The 27432-nt window shown below is 43.0% G+C and overlaps 1 protein-coding gene across 1 annotated transcript in view; it reads right to left on the minus strand.

Annotated features, from left to right (window-relative positions):
• Positions 1 to 27432, minus strand: part of ppp1r9ba (protein phosphatase 1, regulatory subunit 9Ba) — a 222675-nt gene that overhangs the window by 72990 nt on the left and 122253 nt on the right. Inside the window, exons 3-5 of the mRNA XM_078529635.1 lie at positions 13908 to 14040; positions 11932 to 12052; positions 3383 to 3487 (exon numbers count right to left, since the gene is read on the minus strand). Coding sequence (XP_078385761.1) covers positions 3383 to 3487; positions 11932 to 12052; positions 13908 to 14040 — 359 coding nt within the window. The remainder of the gene's footprint in view (positions 1 to 3382; positions 3488 to 11931; positions 12053 to 13907; positions 14041 to 27432) is intronic.

Consider the following 27432-nt stretch of genomic DNA (forward strand, 5'->3'; position numbering starts at 1 on the left):
ATGCTGCAGGCAATGCAGTCTTGGACATTCTGCAGGATCTGAGTCTTCATTCCATGAGGTCACAGAACTCTGTAACAACCTCCATGGTAAAGTGCAGCCTCCTCATGTACTGGTCTAGGGTACTGTGACTGTAGGACTGGTGTTCCTACATACAAAAAAATTATCACGTTTACAGGATTGTGATATTTATCATTGTGCTGCATCCTATACTTTCATCCAATGTGACTCTATAGGCTGAATTTTAGTCCCAGGGTCTCGATCCTGATGCTGGGCTGAGTTGCGGGTCAGAAACTTGAAAGTTGCCTTGGCAGCACCTGGAAGAAACTTGAGAAGTCAGCCAATTAACAGGCTGCCTTTGGGACTCCTGTCTAATGGGAGCGTCTGGGTCTCTGAGTGGCTGGCAGTCCACCAGGAGAGTTTGGCGCTGCCGCTGTAGATGGGAGACCGAGAGGGCACCTTAGTTGGCTTGATGGCTAGCATGTGGTTCAGAGTAATGCCAACAACGTGGAGTTTGATTCCTGTTCCGGCTGAGGTAGGCTTAGGGCCTGCTTCCTCGCCCTGTCCTGTCGTAAAATCACAGCATAATCTGTGGTTCGACAACCCTCAAATAATCGAGGATGCTACCTGGAGAAGAAGAATCCATTGATGATTTGGCTGAACATTTTACAAGACCCTGGTGAGAATCCTCCTAGACCTTTCTCTCTCCCTCCTCATGTAGCTGGTGCTGCTCTGCCTGGCCTCATCCCTTCCTCCAATTCCTCCTCCAAATCAAAGGGACTGCTAGCAATATGCCCTGGATCACGCATTTCCTTTTTCCCAATGATTCCCATTTGGTGCCCAATACAGTAGCACAGCACTCATTCTCTTTAGGTGAAGTCCTGAGAGGATCTCACGGAAAAAATATTGTGTCTTGAAAAAATGTTCCAGAAAGTCTTCCAACGTGTCTCAACCGCCCTCTTCAAACACAGTGTGGTCAGTCACTCGCCAGCATCAAGTGAACATTGAAAGCTGAGCACGGCTTTAAGTCATGCTCAAAATCCTCAGCAAAGACTTGTTTACTCAGGTTCAGTTGGTTGCTGTTAGAAGAGGCTGTTAAGTGAAGTGTCGCCCATTATAATGATGTGCAGCCTCTTTAATGGGTGCGAATAGGCAACATAGGTGGCACTCAATCCCAAACGATTCTCCAGGTAGCTGTTCCTAGCGCAAACTTCCACTCCTTTACTAATATGGTGTCTCGCGCTGAATACAGGCTAAATTGGCGTTGTAGCTTAAAACCCCATCTTGGAGGCTCAACAGCACACAAAGTCTTTGGTGAAAATCACCGCCTTAATCCCCATGTTAATCTGTTCAAACTATATGCTGCTATAATTATAAATATGATGCAAATCCCTATTTATAGGTTCCTCCCTATTTCAGAACTCTCCTGACTGGATCGTTTCCATCAAATTTCGGCCAAGATATTGCTATATTAATATGTGTCAGCATCGCTGTAACCAAAGGAGCTAACATAACATTGCACATCATCACACTCAGCGATGCTGCTACTTACACTTGTCAACTAGTGCAGGTCCAACTGTTTGAGTCTATTTGGACTATTTCCCAGCTATGTTAGACTGGCTATGCACACCAGATGTCCTGGCTTCCTGTGGATGAGTAGCTGCCAAAGGTGAAGTGAAACAACAACTACGTATATTGATATAGCACCTTCAATGTGGTCAATGTGGGTTGAGGGAGCAAGAGGAGGGTCTCATGAACAACATGAGCTTCGAGAAGGCACGAAGGGAGATAGGAGAGGCATGAGGAAGAGATGCAAGTTCAAGGCTAGTGCAGGGGGGAGCTTCAGAGGAAGTTTGGTGGAAGGGTTAACTGATCTTAAAAATAAGAGGCAGTGAAAGGAGTGGCAGGTGAGAAGACCAGTATATGAGGAGCTGAGACTGAATGACTCTGGACAAGCAGCAACAAATATGTGAGAATGCCTACATGGCTGTTTACTCAAAAATGCAGTTACATTCAGTGGCTGAAGCAACAGAAGAACTTAATGAGCAAGTCAGAAGGTTTAATGTCACCTGAAGCCAAGGAAATTATGTAGTCAGTAGGAACTCATTGGGATTTTACTGAAATGCCAACTATGAAATGGAAGTTAACTTTGCACAAGGGTGTGAATTGTCACAAAAACAGAAAATGCTGGAAAAACTCAGCAGGTCTGACAGCATCTGTGGAGAGGAAGACAGAGTTAAGGTTTCGAGTCCGTATGACTCTTCTTCAGAGCTAAAGAGAAGTAAAAATGTGATGAAAATTATACTGTTTAAGGGGGATGGAGCAGGTGAAGCTGGATAGAAGGCCAGCGATAAGTGGAGGCAAAGGAGAGATGTCACAAACATAAGGACAAAAGGGTGTTAATGGTAGTGGCACTGGCTAAAGTAGATGCTGATGGTGGCATTAAGGATAAAAAGTAGAATGTGATAATAGCCGGACAAGGAGTAAGCACTCTGGAAAGAACAACATGAACACTTGAACAACAAACAACATGTTGTTCTTTCCAGAGTGCTTACTCCTTGTCCGGCTATTATCACATTCTACTTTTTATCCTTAATGCCACCATCAGCACCTCTTTTAGCCAGTACCACTACCATTAACACGCCTTTATCCTTTTGTTCATGACATCTCTCCTTTGCCTCCACTTATCGCTGGCCTTCTATCCAGCTTCACCTGCTCCATCTCCCTTAAACGGTATAAATTTCATCACATTTTTACTTCTCTTCAGCTCTGAAGAACAGTCATATGGACTCAAAACGTTAACTCTGTTTCTCTCTCCACAGATGCTGTCAGACCTGCTGAGTTTATCCAGCATTTTCTGTTTTTGTTTCAGATTTCCAGCATCCGCAGCATTTTGCTTTGATCTTCGTGTGAATTGTCATTCTGAATTGGCAAAAAAGAAAAACTTGGCAGAAAAATATTATGTAGGATTCCGCCCTTGGGAGAGGATTATGTGCTCAGAACTTTCGATACAGCTGCATAATATTCTAAACCACTGGTAATCGTAATGTAGTATAAACCTTACTTCCACTGGAGTTCTATACAAAAAATAACACTAAACTGTTAATCTTTCAACTACTGACAGCAGCTGTTGCCTCTGTGATAAAGTGGTAACTACCTGAAAGTAGACACAGAATATGTAACTTTCTGAAATATGTCAAGGGATAGAGTTTCTGTATGGGGTTCCCCAATCTTCTACAGTGACTTTAGCAGTTTGTGCAGTTTCTGTGGGGCTTCTGTTCAAGTTACACCAGGAGATCGGAAGAACCTCTGTAGAAACTCCAGGTGGCTTATTTTTAAGATCTAGTTGCTCCAGGATTTCTTCCCAGAGTGTGAACAATGTTACCTGACAGTGCCTTTTGTGTTTCGGAGGACAGAGGCTGCGAAGCTCTGGGTCACACCAACCAGGCTGATTCCATCAACCTCCACAATTAGGTCATTCACTTGGATTCTGAAGAAAGAGAAAGGAGGAAAATCAGCATTTATTGGACAGAAATAACTTTGTTCTAATACAGCAGCTGGTCCAAATCCAGCGCGGTCATAATGATTGAAGTCTACAAGATATAGTCGAGCAGCAAACAACAATTTTACAGGCTTTTTTTGGTTCAAATATCAACATGAACAGAAAGCGGCATCGCGAGACAAATAATTATCACAGAATACTCTGCATTCAAAGCCTACTTGAAAAATGGTTCCCATGGACTGAAATGGAGGTAGTGCTGCCCACTTAATTGCATAACTGATATTCCTGAATAATATGTTCATTTATGACGAGAATTTAGGCTTTAGATGATGGTGCAAATTCTTTATTCAGAAAAGAAGCTGATAATCTGCTTTAAAATGGACTACATGCCAAAGATGGCAACTATATGCACATGAACTAAACGTGCTTTTATGACAGAACAGAGTTGGATAGAAAGGAACAGAGGTTTTGGCTTCAAATCCTAACAGCAAAGGGACCAATTCTTGGATGATTTGGTAGCAGGACAGATTATTATTATGACAACTGTACCACAAGTATACTGAAAGGGAGGTATCGATCCTTTGTTTCATCATCTTTAAATAGCTCTCAGGAGCTCATTTTCAGCTGAATCCATGCTCTCATGAGAAATCCTGCTCCTAGTATGACAGATTTGCTAGTGTATTTGACCCACAGTATGATGCAGGGTGACCCCCCAAATGATGTTGCAGCTATGGTGAACATTTGAATGAGAATTACAGGGCTAAATAAGAAATCTGTAGAGAAAACTCAACAATGCAACCACTAGCAAAATCATTCAGGGCTCCCAGGACTGAGTGTGACTGAGGAATAGTCATTGACAACATAATTACATGTCTCTGATCAATCAAAACTCAGCAACCAATCCTGGGTGCTAAACAGTTACTTGATGGCAAGCTGCATCTTTCTGTTCCAAAGCAGCCAGTAGCATATGAGGTTTGAACTACGCCAAGGAGTCAGGTACAGGCATGGTTCCATTTGAATTCTCTTCCAAATATAATCTTGATCTTGCATTACAGTAAATTATAGGAGTAAATACGAAGTGAAGGAATCAGCATTTTCATTGAAAAGAGTCTCATTTATTCTTGTTATGACCTCTGGACTTTATAAAATGGTTATGCTTTAAACTGTCTCCTTTAATTCAAGGCAAAATGGAGCAGTCTGCAAAAAGGGAATGTGACCTCCTACGAAATATGCCCAGAGACAAACCCATGTGACCCAGCTGCCATGGGGACAGGGGCCCAGGGCAAAACATATTGAAAGTAAGGTGCAAGTTTTAACACCTGGATAAAATAGTGGAGGCAGCTGCTCTTGCTGTGTGTAGACTCAGAGAATGTCAGAGTAGGCCAGAAAGATTTTAGGGAAGAAGACTCACAACAGGGGCTGTATGTCAAGCAGGGAAAGGGAACATTTTTGAGTTAACCTTCAAGCAGTGTGCTGGTGAGGGTGGATCTCCTGTTTGAACAAATGAAGCTTGCAGATTGGTAAAGACCAAGGAGTCGCCAGATGGTGCCTTGCTACAGGGAGTCTGTTCGAGTATGCTCAGGAGATTTGGTGAAGGGGCCTTTGTTTAAAAGGGTATTGCAAGATTCATCCTGGTGGGGCAGGGAGAAATGATCCTGTTAAAGCCAGGATGAACTTGGAGACTTTAAACACAAGACTACATTTCTATTGAGAGTGCAGTGCAACGCATAATTGTGACATGGGGTTTTTGGTTGTATTGAGGAGTTAATAGGGAACACCTATTCTGTAGTCTAATGTGTTAGTTGACTATTAAGTAATGTTTAGCCGATGTTGATTTTAATTTGTTTGTCACAGTAAAATTCTTAAAATGTGAAATCTTGTCATGCTTTGGTCACTGGGAAATGTGTATCTCTTTTTAAATGTTACTGGTCTCTACTGGGATCGTAATTTGCTAAATAGTGATTGCACAGGTTAGATTCAATGGGGATCAAATAGAGGTTAAGCTCCACTAAACTAAGCTTTATTCTTTCTTGTCTTGTGTAGAAATATAACATTTTCCTGCCGGTCTCTCTCCCTGAAGTCCAACTGTGTAATTGCATTTATAGGACCTGGAGGTCCAATGATAGGAATTTATCCACACACACTGGCAGTATTGTGGGGAGCATGTCTAATTATGGATTAGGTATGCTGGAGTGTCTGAGATTATTCAATTCTAGCGGTGAAAAGGTTACTTGTTCTGTTTACATGGAAATCCCATTTTGACAATCCAAATGCTTTTTCCCTCTCACACCTAACAAGGGAGAATCTAGCCATCTCCCCATTACATTCAATGGCATTACTATCACTGAATCTCCCAACATCAACATCCATTGACCAGAAACTGAATTGAACTAGCCATATAAATACTGTGGCGACAAGAGCAGGTCTTCTTCTTCTTCTTCTTCTTAGACAGTCCCTCAGGATCGAGGATGACTTTCTTCCACTCTGGGGTAAGGGACTAAGCAATAACTCGCCTCCTGACTCCGCAAAGCCTGTTCACTATCTACAGAGTACAAGTCAAGGGTGTGATGGAATAGTCTCCGCTTTGCTGAATGAGCACAGTTCCAACAACACTCAAGGAACTCGACACCATTGAGGACAAAGCAGCCCGCTTGATCAGTGCTCCATCCACCACCTTAAACATTCACTCGTTCCACCACCGATACACAGTGGCACCAGTGTGTAAGATATACAAGGTACACTGCAGCAAGTCATGAAGGCTCCTTCAACAGCACCTTCCAAATCCGTGACTTCTACCGCCTAGGAAAAGAACAGCAGGTGCATCACCTGCAAGTTCCCCTCAAAGCAACTCACCATCCGGGCTTAGGACTGTATCTTAGGTCCTTCACTGTCGCTGGATCAAAATCATGGAACACCCTTCCTAACAGCACAGTGGGTGTACCTACATCACATGGACTGCAGCGATTTAAGAATGCAGCTCACCACCACCCTCTCAAGGGCAAGTAGGGATGAGCAACAAAGGCTGCCCTATCCAGTGGAGCTCACACCCCATGAAAGAATTTTTAAAAAGCAGCTAGAAAACGTGCAGTTCTGAGGATCCAATGGGTCACTTAACTTTTTGATCTTGTTCACTTGTCGCCTGTACCTTTCGACCTTTGAATTGGCAAGGGTTAGAAACAAGGGCTGGCAACTGCTTCTTTGTAGCTCCTCGAAGCTGGTGCCTATTTCCTAGAGGAAACTGAGCTAGGAAATACCAACTTGCCTTTCCCACTTTATTTCTATGGGACCATAATTCCAGTGTCTGTTTTGGGTGCAGACACACCCCCCACCTCTTCCCAGAGGGAGCTCCCGGAATCTGGGCAGGGTAAAGTATTCAAATATAAATATTTTCTCAAATACACACTGCACACTGGAGGTCAGGTGTTTTCTCACAGAACAGGAAACTTTAGATGATATATGCTCCCCAACTATGCTCATTCACCTCTTGATGCCCCGTTAAGCTCACAATCAGCCTGAACTCAACGCACATGATCACTAGGGCAAGATGGTGGCGTAGTGGTAATGTCGCTGGATTTCAGAGACCCAGGCAAATGCTCTGGGGGTATGGGTTCAAATCCCATCACAGCAGCTGGATAAATCTAGAACATAAAGCTAGTCTCAGTAATGGTGACCATGAAACTATCGTCGATTGTCATAAAAACCCGTCTGGCTCAGTAATGTCCTTTAGGGAAGAACTTCCTTACATTTAGGGAAGGTAAGGATCTACCATCCTTATCTGGTCTGGCCGACATGTGACTCTACACCAACAGCAGCGTTGCCCTCTAGCAAGATCAGTTCAAGAGCAATTAGGGATGGAAAACAAATGCTGGCCTTGCCAGTGACACCCACATCCCATGAAAGAATAAAAAAAAACTCTCATGCTAACTTTGTATGGCTGTAACAAAAGGAACAGAACAGGAAATGGAGACAGTCATATAGACCAGAGTATAGATTCTACTCATTATAGAATATTTGACTGAAGTCTAAGCACAGCATTACGATACTGAAAAGGGTTAACACATACTTTTATGCACAATTCCTTGTTAAAATATAAATGTACTTTATTTATTATTTATTTGTATGTTAATTATGCAGCTGTAACACTGTGCTAAGTCAAAGAGTGTGAATGTTTCTGTATGACTTCAGACATGACCCTGGTCACAGTGCAATTTAATCAATGGGGCGACTGACTGGCTGACTTTTACAATTACACATCATTGTTTAATGGGAAAGCCAATTCTTGCTTCAGAAAGGTACATTATAGTTCAATGATCCTATCCGCACACCTATAAATAGAGCTAAGGAGAACAAAGGCTAAATACTGGTATACAGTAGGGAATTGGTCCAAAATTATACATTAAAATACCTTTCGTATTTGAACAAAGATGAAATTCACTGAATATGAAAAATATTAAGTGACCTGATTCAATAATTAACCAGCAATAAAGTCATCAATAGGCTTTGAGCATTAGGTCACAAGCTGGGTAGATTCATAGAAATCTCAATGCAATTCAGATCACAGTGAGTGACTTTTCTTTTATTTTGGTTTACAAATGCTGGTTAGAGTTTGATTAAAACTTCAAGCCAAAGTCAGAATTCCTCATGGTGGAAGCATTTAATCAATAGTTCATTCTCTTTGGGGGACATAGGTCTGGATTATCATTACAAAAGCGGAGCCAGCCTTAATGCAACCTTTCTTGCCCGTTTTATTTTGCAGTACTAAGCTAAAACTAGAATGACATGGATATGGCCTGGTCTAATCTGTAAGGACTGAGTGGGGTCAATTTTCATGGGTGCTTTACATGGGGAAGCCTGTGGATGAAGCATTCACTGTGCCTCTCCCATGACTTTGCACTGGAGGCCTGTTTACTCATTGTGATTGGTGCATTTAATTTGGAGTGGCAAGCTGCTGGTTTAATCACACTGTTTATTCACAGGTCATTTGAGGAGGCGGGCATGTTGCTCCTTAAAGGGGAGGTGACATTTCCCTCGGTGATGTGTGGAAACTGCATTTCTGGAGCAGCCAGCACAATACTGACAGCTAAGAACTTTTGAGAAAAAAGAGGAAACATACCAAATCAAAGAGTTAATTTTACGATCAGCACTGTTGATCACTGTTGCCCCTAGTGAACGTGATCAGGTTGGAACACCAATGTAGAAGAGATTTATGTTTCCTGGGTAACAAGCAATTTGGCATGCTTTAATAGCCAATCATAGCATGCAAATATTTTCAGTGACTATTGCATCCTTTCTAGTAGCTGCACAATAAACTGTTGCTGGCGTATTTTTTAAAACTAACTTTCATTTCCCTTTTAACCAAACTCATGAACGGGTGAATGTTAAGAAAGGAAACTGAATGTCTGTTCCAACAAGAACGCACTGAGAAATGTAGTGGTTTTCCTTCTGTCAAGAAGATATAATAATGTTATAGGAAATTATTTTTTAAAATAGAGTTCTAGTGGGGTCTGAGTCTATGTGTGTGTCTTAATTGCTAGTGTCTTAAAGCCAGCTAGTCTGGGTGCTTTGATGTATAGTAGTTTTCAGATGTTAATTAGATAAACGTAAGGAGGGTAGAAGGTAAAGTGTAAATTTGCATTTATTAAAAGAAATCATTGAAGACTGTGGGTGAAATCTTACACCTAGCTAGAAGACATCAAGCAATGTGTTTTTTTTTAGCTTACTAATAAAATTGGTGGGATGAAAGGATGTTATTGTTTGAAGAGGTAAAGTTAAAAGCCTAATGATACAATGGAAAATTTACATTCAAAGAGAAAGATATATATAAAGGAGAAAGGAGATTGTGTGTAAGGTAGAGGCATTTTTAGATCCAACAGGTGTGAGAAGCCTCTGGCCTGTAAACCTCAAGTCTGTCTACAAGGACCCAGAGCTGAAAGAAACTCATTTTGAATGTGACTGTCCAGGGTGTGCTTTCCCAGAGGTCTGTTAAATCTATGGGTAGAATTTTGCCGTCGGTGAGCAGGGTCCACTCGCCAACGCATAAAATGATGCGGGATGATGTCTGGCAGAACCCCCGACGTCACCCCGCCCCATTTCAATTTTCAAGAAGATGGGGGCGCAGCAAAATCAGCTGCGGGCCCGCCGACCTGCCAATTGAGGCCATCGACAGGATCATTTAACCAATTAAAGGACCTGCCCGTCCAACCTTAAGGTTGGCGGGCAGGCTAGGAGCCCCAGCGGCAAATAGAGAAAACATGAAACCTCATCCAGCGGCGGGATGAGGTTTCATGCAGGATTTTAAAAATTGTAATAAAGTTATTCTGTAAATTATGACCATGTCCCAACTCATGTGACATTGTCACATGTGGGGACATGTAAGGGATTTTGCTTTTCTCAATTTTTAATAGTTTTAAAAGTCGAAGCGATCTCCCTGAGGCTGCACTTAGCCTCAGGGAGATGTGCGCTCTTTCGTGCACATGCGCGAAAAAGCACACTCTCGCTTTTAGGGATTCTCCCCCCACCCCCCACCCGCACAGGGAGAGCATAGCACTTCCCAGCGGATGTCATGCTGGGCGGGCCTTAATTGGCCTGCCCACGTAAAATGGCGGTGAGGCACACTTCGCTGGCTATGATCGGCCCCGCGCCTGCCGGTGATTGGATCTGGCCCGCCCGCCCGACAGGCAGAAAATTCTACCCTATGAGTTTTACTGTTGCCTTAACAAAGGTGTAACTGAGAGTCAGATTAATTAGGGGATTTTTGTAGTTATTATAGTTGTAATTTTGTAGGTGTATGTATGTGTTTACAATAGCTCTTGTATTAGTAAATGTTTAATTTAATTTTATAAAAAACCTCTTGAGACTCGGTGGTCTTATTACTATTGAATTCAAAGCCTACACCTCAAACCATACAAACTGCAAAAATGGGTTATGACAGCTGTTTCAAGTTTCCCCTGGGATTTGAACAACTCAGCCTTTACCATCAGCTGTGTCATAATCCTTCTATCGTTTTTCACCAAAAAGGGGAGGTGAATGGGTCGAATGGCCTCCTTCTGTGTTGTAAATGACTCCATGAATCTATGTGAAAGGCACAAATATGAGTACTGATAATAAATTACCTCGATAGAACCACTGTATAAAACTGTATACGGTTTAACCACACAGCTGCATATTTGGACATGCCAAATACAATGGCGTATGTTATTGAGTTACTCCGCCTTTATCTCTAAAACACGACATATATTGCCCTGTTCCATCACCATTTGGCCATTTCATGCTGTACTTCAGGTAAAAAGCTGATTACAGGGGAAAGCGGCCCTTTAATAGGAGGCATTTTTAAAGACAGAATTAAGATCAAGGAGATGCTTATGTGGGCAAACATCACTTAGTGATGGCATTCACACACAAAGACATGTTCCTCTTTCATTTGAATTCAAATCAACTGGACAAAAAAATCATCAAAGGACACAGTTAAAATGTGAGAAATATTGCAACCCCCTAGAAAAAATGGCTCAATGATTTGCCCAGACAGACAGCCACAGTTTTTCCTTTAAGATTCAGTGGAATGCCATTAAAAAAGATATTTCAAAGTTCAAATAACCCTCAAAAATTGCTAGCCATTTTTGGAAATGTCACTTTGGTCTGGAAATTGCGACTGCTGCTAAAGCCGATAGTGTTAAGCTGCTACCCTGAGGAATATAGGTTTCCATTTAGATACGAACAGCCAGTATTGTGAGGTCCGCTTGGAATGTATTCTATAATACTGCAGCAACATAACAATAAGATTGTCAGATGTTGGCTATTTGGTTACTCCAATAATTACTGATATACTTCATAATAGGATATCCTATCTTGCACCTTCTCTCTGTGCAGGGCTCGTTCCATTTGCAAACCCAGCCCTCTCCAACCATCCGCAAATTGTTGCAATGCCAATAAGCAATACAGCAATATCATGGAATTTTGACCTGTAAATCCAATTATCATATAATCAGATTCATGCGAGTCTAGCAATTCATACGCTTTGCATTAAAGATATAATTGAGACCATTCCTTTTAATAAGCAAGTAATTATAATTTCAATACAGGTTAATTCTACCATTGCACAGTAGAAATGTAAATTTTAGTAAATTACCTCTCAATTTTAAAAGTAGCCTTTTAGAAATTAATCATGAGACACTGGTAGTTTTATCCTCTGGCTTTCACTATTATTTTCTAAAATATTTAATGTCTCCCAAGCTGCATAAAAATATCAAAGAAAACTGATAATATTTGATTGATTAAGAAATGTGTCACTTTTTAGGTCAAACTTGGTCTTCAAGGCTGCCAATAGTTAGCATCTCCTGCTGTATTATAAAATGCACAGGTATGATGTACAAGTACACAGCATTCTAGAATACTATGAATAACTATGATGTTGGTTAAAACTAATCAACCCATACCTGCCATCCCTGTGAGCGGCTCCCCCTTCAGTTACTGTCTTCACAAATATTCCCAGCTTTTCCAATCCCATATCTGCTCCAGCTCCCATTCCGATGATACTGATACCCAGACCATCACCATCTATAGTCAGAAAGAGGTACATTTCAGTTTAGCAAGCGACTTACTTACAGCTTACATAGTGCTTTTAACATAATGAAACATCCCAAGGTTCATAAAGTGTGGAGAGGGGTAAGGAACCCACATCAAGCAGACGCTAGGATAAGAGTTTGGGGGGTGTCTGATGGCATTGTGAAATATATGTTTACAGGAAAGTTTTGAAGGTAGAGAGACATCCAGAAAGGCAGAAGAAAGCTGAGGAAAGTAATTCTGGAATATATGGATAGATGGTTGAAGCTTCTACTATCATTGGTGGACTGGGCAGAGGTGAGGGACCTGTACACTGTAGACCAGAGTAAGCACATTAGATTATGTAAGCTTAGGAATAGGGCTTGAGGTTGTTGCTGGAGGGAGCCGGCACAGTGGGCTGAACTGCATCCCTCTGTGCTGTAACCATTCTATGATTATATGGATAGGGTGCAATGAAGCCACAGACGGTTTCGTGAACAAGGAAAAGACTTTCTTATAGGATAAGAAACCATGATAGGTCAACAAAGATAGTGAGAATAAAACAAGGTAGGATGTATGCAATAGAGTTTGGATAAGGTGACGTTTATGACAAATGGAGTTTGGGAATAAGGATATTGGAAAAGCTGAGCCTAGCTGTGTCAAAAGCATAAATTAATGTTTCAGGAGCAAAGCGGGTAATGCACAATCATAGGTGAGATATGTTACTTGTGAAAGACGGAGATATTGATGATGGTGGAGTGTAAGATTTGAAGCCCTGCTCAGGGTTAAGCAGGATGCTGAGGTAATGCACTGTCACATCCTGCCGAAACGAGTGGTTGGGTTGAGTTCCGTTGGGTAACAGAATAAGGGATTAGAGTTTCTGATAAGAGCTGAACAGAATGGCTGTATTCCTACCAATGTTAAGCTGGAGAAAGCTTTGGATCATCCAGACTTGATTTAGACATTGAGTAACAGCAAAGGAATAGCAATGGGGAAGTAAAGCTGAATTTGTTAGTATGTGTGTGGAGGTTGGTCCCAGGCTTACCAATATTATCAGCAAAAGGCAGCAAATTGGAGGAGACAGAGGATGCATGCTGGAAGAAACCACAAGGATAGGAGAGAAACAGCTGCAAGAGATGCTCTAGCTGTGCTGAAGCAGGTAAGAGTAGAACCGCAATGGACTGAAACCATGGAAGGCAGTCAATGGAGATGGCGGACAGGTTGACTGCATAAAAGGGTGCAGGGAGATTGAGAGTTGGCATTGTGCCATAGAGAAACACCTATCCTCCAATCAACTTTACTTGAATGCCTTTCAACTTGCCATAAGCTTTGTCAAAATAAAAAAAGAACAGAACATATGACTGTTGCCTTTATCTCCCACCCTCTAATCCTCTTGTATCTGAGGACCCCATGTGCAACATAAAGGCATAATAATGTATATAATTAGGCATAGATATTATATACATAATGTATATATCTATTCATTGGAATTTTATGTTTGGAAATCTTAGCATGCACGAATACCTTTTTTAAAGTTTTGTGAACACATGATACAATAAATCATTTAATGTTTAAATAGATTGCTGCGTTATGAATTTCCACACCTATCTCTGCCAATGTATACCAATATTTTTTAAAGTTGCTGAAAACGGAACATTTCAATTTTTATTCTAATTTTGCAGGCCAGCAGATTAGTAGCTTCATGTGTCTTGTCTGGACCATGTTCTATTAATCATTTCCGCAGCATAATAACCAGACACCAAAATTAGAGTGCTATGGAACACTATGATCAATCTAAATACTTATTATCTTCAGCACAAATGAAGGCTGAAAAAGAATCAGTTATTTTTGGAGCTTTGCTATAAAATACCCTTTTCAAGTTCCACAGGAAAGAGATCCAGTCTTTCCACACGTTTTTCCAGTTCATATTCTGCCGATGCTGCCATGGGATCCACATCGTCATTTCGTCTGTCATAGTCTTCATTGGAGTAGGTAGTGAACACCTGTCAGAACAATGTTAACATTTCAGTATTAAAACAATTGCCAAATAACCTCCACGTATATTCAGTTTGAGCCTGGACTTTTCAAATCATTAACATTCAAGTCATCAAATGGCAACATGAATTATATTGACATTGACAGTCAGGTATGAACATGACTTAACTCTCCTGCAGATTAAGATTTTCACTTTACATCTTGACCCATGTTCTCACTTCAATACCTCAGACAACAAGATTGTGTAAACCGTGGGCTACCTGCAAAATGTGCTGCAAGTAAGTATTTTCTGACCTGAAGGAAATTGTTAGCAGTCCTTGCTTTTATTTAATGAGGCTGAGAGAAAGATTTATTTCTTTTAATTTGCAGCAAACCCACAAACACACGTATAAAGAAACCTAGATTTAATTGACATGAAAGGAAAGCCAGGTAGGCTCCATTAAATGCAGTCCCTCTTGCTCAATAAATGGAAGTTTGGACAAAGTGTCAAAAACTCTCCTAGCTTTATCTGAAATCACTTTTTAAAATGTGTTGAAACATTTGCTACTTAAGGGTTACAAACAAAACTTGCATTTCTATAGGCCAGCATTTTCCAGACACGTTGACGTCAGGCGTCATGGTGGGACAATATGGCAAGAAGGCCAAAAATCGGTTTCTCGCCATCACGAGACCAGTTTGCGTTCATTCGCGCCACCCGTCAATGGTGGAACGTGTTTCCTATCGCCGCACATTGGGAACCTAATGTCAATACATAAATACAGCCATATAAATACTGTGGCTACAAGAGCAGGTCAGAGGCTAGGAATCGTGTGATGAGTAACCCACCTCCTGACTCCCCAAAACCTGTCCACCATCTACAAGACACAAGTCAGGAGTGTAATGGAATACTCCCCACTTGCCTGGATGAGCGCAGCTCCCACAACACTCAAGAAGCTTGGCACCGTCTAGGACAAAGCTGCCTGCTTGATTGGCACCACATCCACAAACATTCAGTCCCTTCACCACCAAAGCGAAGTAGCAGCAATGTGAATCATCTACAAGACGCACTGCAGGGATTCACCAATGCTCCTTAGACAGCACCTTCCAAACCCATGACCACTACCACCTAGAAGAACAAGGGCAGCAGATAGATGGGAACACCACCACGTGGAAGTTCCCCTCCAAGCCACTCCCCATCCTGACTTGGAAATATATCGCCGTTCCTTCACTGTCGCTGGGTCACAATCCTGGAACTCCCTTCCTAACTGCACTGTGGGTGTACCTACACCTCATGAACTGCAGCGGTTCAAGAAGGTAGCTCACCAACACCCTCTCAAGGGCAATTAGGGATGGGCAATAAACGCTGGCCCAGCCAGCGAAGCACACATCCCATGAATGAGTAATAAAAAAAAAACATTATCATCTCATTCTAAGCCCTGCTCACCAGAATCATCCCCCCACGCTGGATCATCCAGGCACGTCGGTGTGATTACATGCCAACGTGTTCCACAGCTGTACATACGCGACGTGCACCTGCCAAGCTGCACTTCACTCAGGACTTTGTTTTCCTACCTTGCTTCGGGCAGCATGCGCGGTCATCAGTGCCAGGCTTCACAGGTGCTGATGACTACATCACTTTTAGGGGGTTTCACGGGCAGTTCTCTACTTACCAAACCAGCCGTAAGGCTTTTCAACAGCTGCAGGGCTAGGACTTGCTTGGGGAAGGGGGAGAAGTGGCCTCAGGCAAGGGGAGAGGCTGCAGGGCGAGGGCTGGGAAGGGGGGGTATCCCAGCTGTGTATAGGGGTGCATGTCGATCTCTGCAAGTGGCCTCAAGAAGGTGAGGGCTGAGGAGGCAACCTCCAGAGGAAATGAGGCCAGATGGAAATGTGAGGGTGTGTGTGTGTGAGAGTGAGTGGTGATGTCCCTTGAGCTGAGTGAGAGGCCGTGAATGTGCGATGGCCTCGTGAATGTGTGAGTTGAGAGAGAAAAGTTGGCTGCCTTATACCGGCGGCACGGATGAGATCATTCATCCGTTTTCTGCACTTGATGGCCGACCTCTTGTGTGCAGCATTGGCACTGACCACCTATGTCACCACCTCCCAAGCCAGTGTGGTGAGGCTAATGAGCCTCCTGCAGCCAGAGCGGGTGTAGAGGACATCGCAGCGGGTCTCCACGGCGTCCAGCAGGTGTCCCAGGGGTGCGTCACTGAATCGGGGGGCCTGCATTCTGCTTGGTTTTTGGAGCCATGTCTTCACCGGAGCAGCCCCAGGCTGCAAGCATTGAAAAGTGTGCACGTGGCTGCAGTTTAAATACGGCGCCTGGTGTGAGGAAGCAGGAGGTAATGGCGTGGCGGGCCAATGGGAGGCTCTACGCCAGCAAGATGGCGCGTTTCCTGTGGCTGCACAATTAATGAGGCAGAAATGGGACGATACAGTGCGAAAACCCACCATTGCAGCCAGCGGGGGGGAAAAACCTTTTCCCACCCACTATCATACTTTGTACAAATCTGAGACAAATCTATACATGTAGTAAGCGTGATAGCCACCTGCAAACAGCAGTGCGATGATGTCAAATGTGTCCAATAATAATATCCAAATAACCTGTTTTAATGATACCAAGTGAGAGACAAATATTGGTCATGACACCGTGGATACCTTCCCTGTACTTCTTCAAAATAATGCTATTGGATCCATTATATTCATCTGAGAGGGCAGTAGGGCCTTGCTTTAACATCTAACCCAAAAGACAACATCTCCAACTGTGAAGCACTCTTCCTCAGCACTGTCCTAGATTGTCAGTCTAGGTTACTTGCTTAGTCAGACGTAAACCTATAACCTCTGACTACCACAGGCCAATCAGGCTGAATTGACCTGTTTCAATGCTGTGCGCTCTAATGTAGTTCCATGGAGCATGTCATAATGCCTCGGAATTTTTAGATGTAACTTTGAGATTAGTGTTCGTATCATCATAAACTGATGCTTGATCAATCAACAATGAGGCAGTTGGACTGATATATGTGCACTGATTATTAAGATTTCATTTGAGTACACCTGACTGATATTTCATAAAACCATCAAAGTGTTAGAAATTGCTGCTGGTTCCTGGTTAAACTAATTTGAATGGTGGCTAAAAACAATGGTTTCTTCTTTCAACTAAAGACCAGGTGGTCACCTTATTTGTACGTTTCTATTCTATTTAGGTAGTATATGCATACATTTGTTGCATGTTTTTAGATGAAGTAATGACTATATTTTCGTTTGTGCTGTTGCTGTTGCAGAATGCTTAGAGTCATCATGGTGAGGGAGTTGCCATGGTTACACCTACAGGTTACTGTGGTTTTTATTATGCATTCATGGGATGTGGGATGTGGGTGTCACTGGCTAGGCCGGCATTTATTGCCCATCCCTAATTTAAGAGTCAACCACATTGCTGTGGGTCTGGAGTCACATGTAGGCCAGACCAGATAAGGACGGCAGAATTCCTTCCCTAAAGGACATTAGTGAACCAGATGGGTTTTTACAACAATCAGCAATGGCTTCGTGGTCATCATCAGACTTTTAATTCCAGATTTTTATCTAATTCAAATTTCACCATCTGCCATGGTGGGATTTGAACCCGGATCCTGAGAGCATTACCCTGGGTCTCTAGCCCAGTGACAATACGTCACTGCCTTCCCACCAGAAGAACTTTGTGGGGGCAGTGGCAGACCGTGGAGGCCAGAGGCCAGGAACCAACCACATTCTTTGGATGTGGTTTTGAGAGGCATTCCTGGTCTACATTCAACCAATTTTGAAATTCTGCCTTTTGATTGCAGCCTAAGGACCGCCTCTTTTGGCTGCATGTAGACTTGCTCTACGTGAATATATGGTGCTGACGTGGGCTACCCCAAGGAAAAGCAAACTTGCGGGGAGGCGGTGGGTGGGGTGGGGGGGAGTGCGGGGTGGGGAGGGTGTTGGTGGGGGTGGGGGGGGGGGTGTTGGTGGGGTGGTGCTCAAACAGGCCTCTTATATGCAAATGGATCTGATGCCCGTTTCAGGTGTGGGCACTGCATGTTGATTTTATGTTCTTTATCAATGCAGCAGGCAATGCGCTTGCAGCTCATAACAAGCATGTGTGCATCGTGCCCGGCATTCTCGAGACCTCAGACCTGTTTAGCGTCTGTAAAATAGACAATGCGTAGCTGAATTTCTAGGCCTATATGAATGCAAGTCAATCTAATTAGCGAGCAATTTCTTATTACATGCAAATCTATTTTAAATTGGTATTGAAATGGTTACGATTATGGAAATTAAACTTGCTCTCTCTAGAAAAGAGATGGTTGAAAGGTTATGTAATTGCTGTTTAAAGGATTCTAAATAGAACTAGAAAAAATAGACCATGACGATCTACTTCACCTTATCCAGAAAAGTAGAACCAAAGAAGATGTTCTGTATTTAAAGGAGGTAAATTCAAAACTAATCTGCAGAAAGAATATTTGAATGAGTGGACAATCCATGGGACAGAATTTTCAAAAAGCACAAAGACACAGATTGGCTGGTGGTGAGAAGGGTGCTCCCTGTTAAATCCTTCAGGCGCACCTGGAGTCTCAGCGCCAATGCGCTTTGCCCTCAAGGCGGCTGCAGTGGGACAGAATTCACCACCCACCTCCTCCTGGAATGTGCCGTTATAAAACAGGGCTGGAAAGAGATGCAGTGATTTTTGTCGAGGTTCATCCCGAACAGCTGCATAACGTAGGACTCTGTGCTCCACAGGCTGTTGCCAGGGACGTACAACAAGCCAAACGTCAACTGCTGCTGGAGGACCGTCAGCAACTCAGTGAAAGACGACTCTTTGGTCTCCCCGAAACTTACAGGTCTTCCAGTGCAAAGAGCTGTCAACAGTTGAAAACTGGCAGGTTACAAGGTCCAGGTTTAAGTGTTGAGGGACAGATGAAAGCTTGGGACAGCCGCCGCAAAAGCTCAAGGTAAAGGCTACAATCTAAGGCCATCCCACCATGTTACACTGAGGGGCCGGAACTCATGTAAGGCCCCTCATGCTGTGTGTTTGACAAGATATGCACGTATTAATACAACCTGTGATTCTGAGTGTAGTGAGGCACCTCAGAAAGCCACACACTGTACTGAAGGAAACAGAACTGTATCACACTTTATTTAATGTCAAATTTGAACTGTTATGTAATGTACTTTTTCAAATTTTATGAATGAGGTATTTTTTTTGAAAAATATCTGTGGAATAGAATCCCTAGGAAGAGCTTGAAAGCAGTTAATATTGATTAATTCGAATGCAATTAGATGCCTTTCTTTCAGAAAGTAATTTTTTGGGATGCGGTATATGCTTAATTTGCAACATGACATGTGATAAGTACAGCATGCTAAGGAGGAAAAAGGTGATGTTAAATTCTGGGGTTGTAGTCTATTGTAAGATCTGAGCATTTTATTATATTGCCCTCTCTGCTGCCCTCTCTGTTAGGGAGGTGTAAATAAAGTTAGTTCGCTAACAATAAAGTCCAGGCCCAGCTTTTGAGTAAAGGCAATAGGCTAATGCGGAAGGAGAGGTGTTGAGGCCGTAGCCGTGGAAATGGCTGAAAGAGATAGTGCAAATTGCAAGTGAGGTTCTTTTCCTGAACTGGCAGGAGAGGTCCACTGGATCTCAGTGAAATCCAGGCCACAACAGCCAAGTTCGCAGACTCAAGAGTCAGAAATTTAGATGTTAATGTTGCCATGGTAACTGGCGTTTAAATGCCCCCACCCCCCCCCTGTTTCCAGTCAAAGTGCTATGCCTGTGGGAAGGTCAGTCATATCCAGATGGCATGGCAGGAATAGAGGAAACAGCCATGCACCAGGTCGAGGTCATGATAAGTCTAAAGTTGGTTCAGGACTCTGGACGTCCTCAAATGTGCGTATGCTAGATGTGTCAACAGAAGTTGATGTTATCAAGCAGGAAGATCAAGAGTTGTACTCAGTCAGAGAGCAGGAAAAAAACAGCACATGGAAGATGAGAGTAATAGGGCTGAAGATAAAATTCCAGATATAATTCCAGCGCCCACAGTAGAAACGAAAGTGGAGATTCGCAACTTGCTTTCATTGTTGATGTAGCTGCAGCAGTATCTGTTATAGGACTTAGGAGCAGGAGTAGGCCGTTCAGCCCTTTGAGCCTGCTCTGCCATTCATTAAAATCATGGCTGATCTAGTCGGGGTCTCAACTCCACTTTCCTGTCTGCCCCTGATAACCCTTGATTCTTGTCTATCAAAACTCTGTTTCATTCTGCCTTGGACAAATTCAATGACGCAGTCTCCACTGCTTTCTGGGGAAGAGAATTCCACATACTAACGACCCTCTAAGAGAAAAGATTTCTCCCCATCTCCGTCTTAAAACAGAGACCCCTTATTGTTAAACTGTGCTTCCTAGTTCTAGACTTCCCCACAAGTAGAAACATCCTCTTGGTATCTATCCTCTCAAGTCCCCTCAGGATTTTATATGTTTCAATAAGATCACCTCTCATTCTTCTAAACATCAATGGGTATCGGCCCAACCTGTTCAATCTTTCTTCATAAGATAAGCCCCTCGTCCCAGAAATGAGTCGAGTGAACCTTCTCCAAACTGCTTCCGGCACAATGATATTTTTTTTTCAAATAAGGAGGCCAAAACTGTACACGGTATTCCAAATGTGGTCTCACCAAGGCTCTGTACAACTGCAATAAAAATTCCCTACTTTTATATTCCATTCCACCTGCAATAAATGCCAACAAATCATTTGCCATCCTAAATACTTGCTGTACCTGCATACTAACTTTTTGTGATTCATGTACTAGGACAACCAGGTCCCTCTGTGTCACCAAGTCAAACACATTCTAGAACCACAACATCACCCAGCATCGAATGGTGCTGCAGAAAGAACTGTAAAGATTGTCTTGTTCTTCTTTTCATCTTGTTCCTATATCCAATTTTTAGAATAGAATGACAAATTTTAAAAAATAAACTGTTCACAGGCCACAAGGTTTTACTAACAACTATCTCTCCCTACTGTTAGAAAGAGGAGCAGAAGCAGCCTATACAGCCCCTCAAGTCTACTCTGCATTCAAAAAGATCACGGCTGATCTTCCACCTCAACTCCACTTTCCCCACAGACCTCGATTCCCTTCTTCTTCTTCTTCTCTACAGAAATTCCTGTACACTATCCAATTCCCGCTGTTGCATTCTTCGGTTTTATCTTTTTAACAAAGCACCTAGATAATCACAAAGATTTTGGATGCTAGATTGAACTGAAATTCAATTACTAACGAGAATCAAAACATTCTTGTATGCAGACGCTGCACTTCACGCTGTTTTTAACAAAGATCCTCTAAAATGGCACTGCCATCAACAGAAGCACTTCAACCTCAAATGAGCATCAGCCAACTAGACTCCGTGATCTCTTGATCGCTGCAGGGGACAGATATTTGAAGGAAGTGGGTGGAGAGTCAGTGCTGCAGTGATAAGGCTTCAAGTGCAGTTCCCATTTGGGAATATGGCTTCATCGAATGTACCTTCTGATGAACAGTGATTTTGCATTATTGTTTCTAGATGCTCAACTAAAACCTAAGGCACTGGCAAATTTTGCTTAATATGTTAAGCATGTAAAACTGAACAGGAAGCATCATTAGTAAAGCTTTACTCTTTTTACTTACAACCTGTAAGAAAATAGAAAAATAGAAGGCCACATTCATCCTCCTAGGTGTAAAGTAGAGGGCAGCCTATCAGCTGACTTCAATGGGTATATATAATAAGTGCCCAATCCACTACTGCCCTGCCAAAGTTGAATTTTACCACCCTTATCTTTATGAAATAACTTTATTTGAAACCTTAATTTTGTGCAAAGTTTAAATGAAGGCTTTATTTAAATGACAAATTTAATCTCAAAATTAAACCCATAACACGCTATCCACAATGTACCAGACAATTTTGTTTCCTGCTGAGCATTTCTTGATGTTCCGAGCTGTTTGTCTTTACTATCTCCTCCGCCAATGCTGTTTAATGTGTAGTTGCACATATACACCGTATATTAATTGTCAGTAAAGTATGGATTCTCTGTCAGCCTCACTGTATCATTCCTGGCCATTGTCCTAGGTTAATTATAGTAATTTGCTTTTCAGTTTGATACACCAACCAGTTTGTTAAGCAAGAAAATTTGGGAATGCAAATCATCACAATCACTATGGGAAGTGTCCAATTCAATGTAAATACATTTTTGGCAACTAACCTACCTTTAACACCACCTACACATGTCCTAGTCATTACGCCGGGTTTTCAAAGAGGTTGGGACCCGACACCCAGATGAATTCTGGGTCCCAACCCTGCATCGCACATACAATGCTATTTTTAAATGTAATGCATTAACTGGGCAGGAGGTGAGCTCATCACCCAATTAATGAGTTGAGTGCCTCCCAGAGGTGGGAGCTGCCTGTCTGATGCTAGCATCAAAGACAGGAGACATCCATGTTGGGGCCTGCCACTGCCTTGTCAAAGAGAGCAGGCAGCTCCTCAGAGGGCCAGCAGGACAAAGGCATGACATTGAGGATGACCCGGCAAAAATGAAATGATGCACAAATTCCAGCACAGATTATCCAACAGTCTGATCATTTTCAACGGTAAATGAAAAACTAACGTGTACCAGACTGTTTGGGTACACCAAAATCATAGGAAAAGCTGCAGTGTTGACCTCCCTAGCCCGTTAACTAGCTTCTAAAGGAGCTTAAAGAACTGCTAATTGGTGGTGAGCGAGTTCGCTGTTTCCTCCCCACCACCGCCAGGACTTTGAAAATTGCAGACTATCCCAGAGGATCGGCTTGAGATGAACTCTGGGACTTGACCCCGCCAGTATTTGACAAGTGGCCCATTGTGTTCCAGTCAGGTCACAAGAGAAAGACACGTATTTAGAAATACCATCAATATATAATTACATTTCAATTTGAATTCAAATGAACACAAAATTGTTACAATGAAGTTCTAAATTATCCATAAAAAACTCTCTCAGATTGACCTCCTTTCTAAAGTACACACATGCTGAAAAACAGCACAGGGTTAAATAGTATGTAATTCAAAGCCATATCTTCCACAAAAATAATTGGGTTATCCAAAAATTTGGAGTAGGCAGTGTAGATTACAGAGCAAAATGAGCATTTAGTTTTGAAGAAATTAGAATTATCAGATAGCTTGAAGTAAATGACTTTGAATTGAGTGTTGACTATTTCAAACTCCATGGGCTGAATTATCCCCCTTTCGGGGGCGAAGTTGAATGGCGGGTGGGCACAGGCGCACTTCCGATCCTGTGCAGGGGGGGGGGGGGGAATCCCAAAATCGAGAATGCGCTCTTCCACGGGTGCGCACAAAACAGCGCATTCATCTCCCTGAGGCTAAATGCAGCCTCAGGGAGATCAGCTCCAGATGTTAAAAACCTAAAAATAGAAAAATAAAATTTCCCTAACATGTCCCCTCATGTGACAATGTCACATGAGTTGGGACATGTCCATAATTTTTACAAAAGCTTTATTAAAACTTTTAAAAACCTACATGAATCCTCATCCCACCCGTGGATGAGGTTTCATGCTTTTTCTAGTTCGCGCTGGGGCTCCTGGCCTGCCCGCCAGCCTTAAGGTTGGACGGGCAGGTCCTTTAATTACTTAACTGACTCGTCAATGACCTCAATTGGCCATTGACAGGTCGGCGGGCACACAGCTGATTTCGCTGCGCCCCCGCCTTCCTGAAAATTTAAATGGGGCGTGGTGACGTTGGGAGTTCCGCCTGACGTCACCGCGCGTCATGTTATGCATCGTTGAGTGGGCCCTGCCCCCAACTCACCGATGTGTAAAATCCTGCCCCATAAGTGAAGCTACCAGACATTGGGAACTTGAACAGTGTTAAAAATAAATCCAGCACTACAACTTTCTAACACACCATAATCACAGAACAAAACACACTGCCCTCAATTCTGTTGTGAAATAACAGAAGTGTTTAAAATTGCTTTGCTTATGCAACTGATCCTGAAAATCAATGATTCTGCAGCAATGTTGTTACTAACGTTGCTCAATAAAACTAACTTTCATCTGTCATTCGTTTAATTCGTTTAGTTTTTTTTTTCCACGTTACCCTCTTGGTCCTTAGCGGCAAATTTTGAAATTCTTTTCAATTTGCAGACACACACTGCCGTTTAAAATCATTCTCATCTCTACCTCAGAGAACCGCACTCTCGGGCTACCAAACAAGGCCTCATGCCTTCCTATCTTGTCTGCCTATCTATCTAATTATTTATCTGCGTAAACAATTTTGATCCATCACACTTCAGATATCTGACTTCAAATGTCACACATCATTATAGATATTAAAATCTCCCTGCCAACCGACGAGAAAAAAAATTACCCTCCGAACGGACATTGAATAGGCAGAATTTTTATTAATTGACCTGTGGGTGTATAATTAGATGTTGTGGCCTTAAAGGGACAGGCCAGTTGCATCTTAGCAGCTGAATAACATGCTGTGTGACATGATATAATACTTCTGTCCTTACCACCTGGTTTACCAAATGTAATGATCCACTGGTAAGATCGTAATAACATAACAAAGCATAGATTTAGAAGAGGACATTTAATCGTTAGCTGCATTGCAACTAACTATACCGAAACATTTCAAATCATTCTTGATACAGTTTCTCCCAACTCCCCCGCTTCCCCATTAAATGAAGCAATTTTTTTTTCTATCATTTATGGGATATGGATGTTGCTAGCATTTGCTGGGCCAGCATTCATTGCCCATCCCTGACTGCCCTTGGGAAGGTGGTGGTGAGCTGCCTTCTTGAACCGCTGCAGTCCATGAGATGTAGGTACACCCACAGTGCTGTTAGGGAGGGAGTTCCAGGATGTTGACCCAGCGACCCTGAAGGAACAGCGATATATTTCCAAATCAGGGTGGTGAGTGGCTTGGAGGGGAACTTCCAGGTGGTGGTGTTCCCATGTGTCTGCTGCCCTTGTCCTTCTAGATGGTAGCGGTGGTGGATTTGAAGCTGCTGTCTAAGGAGGCATGAGTTTCTGCAGTGCATCTTGTAGCTGGTATACATTGCTGCTACTGTTTGTCGGTGGTGGATGGAATGAATATTTGTGGAAGGGGTGCCAATCAAGCAGGCTGCTCTGTCCTGAATGGTGCCAAGCTTCTTGAGTGTTGTGGGAGCTGCACTTATCCAGGCAAGTAGAGAGTATTCCATCACACTCCTGACTTGTGTCTTGTAGATGGTGAATAGACTTTGGGGAGTCAGGAGGTGAGTTACTCATCGCACGATTCCTAGCCTCTGACCTGCTCTTGAAGCCACAGTATTTATATGGCTGGTCCAGTTCACTTTCTGGTCAATGGCCTTGTAGATGGTGGACAGGCTTTGGGGAGTCAGAAAGTGAATTACTCTCTGCAGAATTCCTAAACTCTGACCTGCTCTCGTAGCCACAGTATTTATATGGCTAGTCCAGTTCAATTTCTGGTCAATGGCGACCCCCAGGATGTTGATGGTGGGGGATTCAACAATGGTAATGCCATTGAATGTCATGGGGCGATGGTTAGATTCTCTCTTGTTGGAGATAGTCATTGCCTGGCACTTGTGTGGCCTGAATGTCACTTGCCACTTGTTAGCCCAAGCCTGAATATTGTGTAGGACTTGGAGCATTTGGACATGGGCTGCTTCAATAATTCAGACTACACATCCAATCTCTTATGTCATTCCTAGATTTTTCTCCTCGGCATGATATTTCCAAGCTGCCAGCTGTTCAAGAATTATAAGCTGTGGATTCCAAGGAATGCCAGCAAGTTATCCAGTTCAGGGGAGGTAAGGTCAGCTAATGATTGTGCTATTCCCACCACGTTCTGTGAATGAAAATAACTTGTCCTCTATCAGGAACAATTGGAGTTCCACCCACAGCAGCTGGGGTGCCAGCTACACATTCAGATCTGATTTTATCTGCTGCGGCTTTCCCTCCACTTGCCAATGTAGTTTAGTGGCAGTGACTGCACAATATGCAGACTGCACTATCACAAGTATAACTGTCATCCCAGTTACTGAGAGTAATGGAGCTGGGTTCCAAGGCCTGCTTACCATAAAGTAACCCCTGCTGAAAAGTACAAGTGCATGGGTATGCAGGAGGTGTGTTCTTCTCTTTGGGATCAAGTTTCAGAGTGGGTGATGGGGTTAGGGGGTGGGGGTTACTTCCATTCGCGCCTTCTCCACTCTATTCATTGTGGGTATTTTTTTATTCATTCATGGGATGGGGGCTTCGCTGGCCGGGCCAGCATTTATTGTCCATGCCTAGTTGCCCTTGAGAAGGTGGTGGTGAGGGCTCATTAAGGTTGTGCAGGAAGCTCCTGGTAGGACTCCTGCCACTAACCGTGAGCCTGTAGTCAGGGAGGTGAGGTGACAGCAGGCTTCAGTACCGATTCCAGTCACATCGAGGACTGGGTGGGAAATCTTTCTGGCTCCCCCACCGCCCCTATAATAACCAACGTTCACACATTAAAAAATGACCATTTGGTCGTAATATCAGACAGCACCAGAGTCTGTACTGCCTTTCACCAGGAGGAGGTGATTCCTTCACAGTAGGAAGAGGGGGGAAGTTAGAGAAATAAACACTTCAAAAGTAGAAAAAAACACTAAGAATGAGCATCAAACGGTTCACCAATACAGAGCAAATTCTAGGCCATCCTTACAATTTAAATGCATTGTTGGTCCTGGCATGATCTAATTTTGCCTCAGGCATGAATGGATATTTATCTTGTGGATTTATTGATGTCCGTTGTAGACATGTTAAAGACCAGTATAGCTACTAAGAGCATAAGTGATCCTCTCAGACATGTTAAATAATCTGGAAATCAACATGTGTTTATTAATATGTGAGTCAGATGGGAGGTGTTTTTTATTTATTCTTTCACAGGATATGGGCGGGGTTGGCTAAGCCAGCATTAATTGTCCATGCATAATTGCCCTTGAGAAGGTGGTGGTGCGCCATCTTCTTGAACCGCTGCAGTCCATGTGGTGTAGGTACACCCACCGTGCTGTTAGGGAGGGAGTTCCAGGATTTTAACCCAGCGACAGTGAAGAACAGCGATATATTTCCAAGTCAGGACGGTGAGTGGCTTCTAGGGGGAACTCCCAGGTGATGGTGTTCCCATGTATCTGCTGCCCTTGACCTTCTAGGTGGTAGGGAACACGGGTTTGGAAGGTGCTGACAAAGGAGCCTTAGTGAGTTGCTACAGTGCATCTTGTAGATTGTACACACTACTGCCACTGTGCGTTGGTGGTGGGAGTGAATGTTTGTGGATAGGGTGCCAGTCAAGAGAGCTGCTTTGTCCTGGATGGCCTTGAGTGTTGTTGGAGCTGCACTCATCCAGTCAAGTGGAGAGTATTCCATCA

Source organism: Cetorhinus maximus, chromosome 25 (genome assembly GCF_964194155.1).
Source record: "Cetorhinus maximus chromosome 25, sCetMax3.hap1.1, whole genome shotgun sequence".
NCBI classification, from domain to species: Eukaryota; Metazoa; Chordata; class Chondrichthyes; order Lamniformes; family Cetorhinidae; genus Cetorhinus; species Cetorhinus maximus.